Source organism: Mesoplodon mirus (assembly GCF_964341445.2).
Source record: "Mesoplodon mirus genome assembly, chromosome: 4".
In the NCBI taxonomy this organism is placed as follows: domain Eukaryota; kingdom Metazoa; phylum Chordata; class Mammalia; order Artiodactyla; family Ziphiidae; genus Mesoplodon; species Mesoplodon mirus.
The window spans coordinates 180,018,352-180,021,110 of record NC_138979.1 but is presented as its reverse complement, the minus strand read 5'-3'; the positions used below and the strand labels follow the sequence as shown (position 1 = coordinate 180,021,110).

Here is a 2,759-nt window from a genome sequence, read left to right as displayed (position 1 = left end):
TGACTGGCACAAGTAGACCCTATGCAAGTTCCACTCTTCCCCCAGTGCGCTGATCCGCACGTCGCTCTGTTCTCCTCTCAGGACGAATGCCTCCTAAACGGACCCTGGACGATCATGAGCACGTTTCCGGTGGGGCGTTTTTGTGAGCGGCCCCCCTGGGCCTCTCTTCCGCTTGTGGCTCCACTGACGAGCGGCGGGTCTGGCCTTTTCACTCTCCTTCCGTTCCTTTCTTTCTGCCACTACTGCCTCCTCCTCCCCACCAGTGGCACCTGGCTCCTCTGGGTCACGCCCCCACCAGTGCCATGGCATCTGACTGCTTCGTGCTCCCATGGCCTATACCTCAGTGGTGCAGTGGACAAGCTTCCTCTCCAGGCGCCTTTGGCCCGGGCACGAGCTCAGCCCAGAGTGCTGCTGAGTACTAGGACGTTTGCTCTAACGGTCTCGCCAGAGGACGCCATGCTAAGCCACATGAGATACTGCACGGGTCCTCACTCTGGGCAACACCCCTCTCAGTGGAGGTACAGGAAGTTACAGGCCACATGGATGGGGAAAACGACGCACTGGATTTCCAGGTTCATTACCTCTAGCTCTTGATCCTCTCTCAGGGAAAGCCTCTGGTATCCTGTGTCCTTCCTGAAAACGGCTCTCCCATCCCTGTCCACGGAGGACAGGCGCAGGGGGCACGCGACCTTTCTCTGCTCGAGTAGGCTGACCCCGAGGCTGTAGGAGTTGTTGGGCGCGCTGTACCAGAAAATGATGTGCTGGTTGGCGTAGCACACCACCAGGTCCCAGCTGAAGTTGAAGCCTTCCCACCGCCAGCTGCATTGCTTGTGCCTGTGGAGCTGGCCCCCGCACCGCATGCTGTTCCCCTGGGAGTCGGACCCGTAGACGTCCACGGGCCAGAGCTCTCTGGTCTGCTTAGCCCAGAGGGGGCCAAGAAAACACTCTTTGTACACTGGACACAACCAAGCGGCAGGGATCAGCGCATGCTGGTGGATGACGCGTGCTGACGTCGGGTCGCAGATTATGTAGGCAAACCGCAGCTGCTGGAACCCTGGCACGAAGGCTCTGCCCTGCTCGGTCTCCAGGAAAGGGGTGCCCTCCGAATCCCTCCTGGACCTGGCAAACCATGAGTCGGTGTCAGGCAATAGGGCCCTGCGCGGGCCCCTCCATGTCGGCTGCAGCTGCAAGAACATCCACTTTTTCAGCATGGTGTACACGTCCATCTCCACCCCCATCACCAAGAGCTCTGAAGAGGCAGTGACCTCTTTCATGAGATCCAGGCTGACTTCTCGCACTAGCTGCTCGCTACACTGGGTCATCATGTTGTCCAGCAGCCACTGAAGACACATGGTCCTGACTGTGTGGAGCCCGTAGCTTTCAGCAGAGTAGTCGTAGCTGCACACGGTCTGGGCACGGACAGTCACTTTCATGACCTCCCCGCACTGCCGAATCACCTCGTCCAGCTGCAACATGCTGGCTGTGGCCAGGATGGCGACGACTCGACCGGGTGGGATGAAAATGGAGCCTCGGTCCAGGGCACCGAAAGCCTCGTGCAGTGCCTCACGATCAATGTTCTCGTCAGGCATCTGCGACTCAATAGTATCCATGTTTGTCTCCCGCCAGGCGCCCCTGAACATGCTAGCAAAGTACCTTGACTGGCACAAGTAGATCCTATGTAAGTTCCACTCTTCCCCCAGTGCGCTGATCCGCACGTCGCTCTGTTCTCCTCTCAGGACGAGTGCCCCCTAAACGGACCCTGGACGATCTTCAGCACGTTTCCGGTGGGGCTTTTTTGTGAGCGGCCCCCATGGGCCTCTCTTCCGCTTGTGGCTCCACTGACGAGCGGCGGGTCTGGCCTTTTCACTCTCCTTCCGTTCCTTTCTTTCTGCCACTACTGCCTCCTCCTCCCCACCAGTGGCACCTGGCTCCTCTGGGTCACGCCCCCACCAGTGCCATGGCATCTGACTGCTTCGTGCTCCCATGGCCTATACCTCAGTGGTGCAGTGGACAAGCTTCCTCTCCAGGCGCCGTTGGCCCGGGCACGAGCTCAGCCCAGAGTGCTGCTGAGTACTAGGACGTTTCCTCTAACGGTCTCGCCAGAGGACGCCATGCTAAGCCACATGAGATACTGCACGGGTCCTCACTCTGGGCAACACCCCTCTCAGTGGAGGTACAGGAAGTTACAGGCCACATTGATGGGGAAAACCACGTATTGGTATTCCAGGTTCCTTACCTCTAGCCCTTGATCCTCTCTCAGGGAAAGCCTCTGGTATCCTGTGTCCTTCCTGAAAACGGCTCTCCCATCCCTGTCCACGGAGGACAGGCGCAGGCGGCACGCGACCTTTCTCTGCTCGAGTAGGCTGACCCCGAGGCTGTAGGAGTTGTTGGGCGCGCTGTACCAGAAAATGATGTGCTGGTTGGCGTAGCACACCACCAGGTCCCAGCTGAAGTTGAAGCCTTCCCACCGCCAGCTGCATTGCTTGTGCCTGTGGAGCTGGCCACCGCACCGCATGCTGTTCCCCTGGGAGTCGGACCCGTAGACGTCCACGGGCCAGAGCTCTCTGGTCTGCTTAGCCCAGAGGGGGCCAAGAAAACACTCTTTGTACACTGGACACAACCTAGCGGCTGGGATCAGCGCACGCTGGTGGATGACGAGTGCTGACGTCGGGTCGCAGATTATGTAGGCAAACCGCAGCTGCTGGAACCCTGGCACGAAGGCTCTGCCCTGCTCGGTCTCCAGGAAAGGGGTGCCCTCC

The 2,759-nt window shown here is 59.4% G+C and overlaps 1 protein-coding gene across 1 annotated transcript; it reads right to left on the bottom strand.

Moving 5' to 3' along the window:
* Window positions 1-509: 509 nt before the first annotated feature.
* LOC309802959 (germ cell-less protein-like 1) lies at window positions 510-2,515 on the bottom strand (the record flags this gene model as incomplete). The annotated part of the gene is given in 3 exon segments (XM_082618805.1): window positions 510-1,748; window positions 1,752-1,790; window positions 2,237-2,515. Coding segments are annotated over 3 exon segments (1,557 nt in total).
* Between the last annotated feature and the right edge of the window lie 244 nt (window positions 2,516-2,759).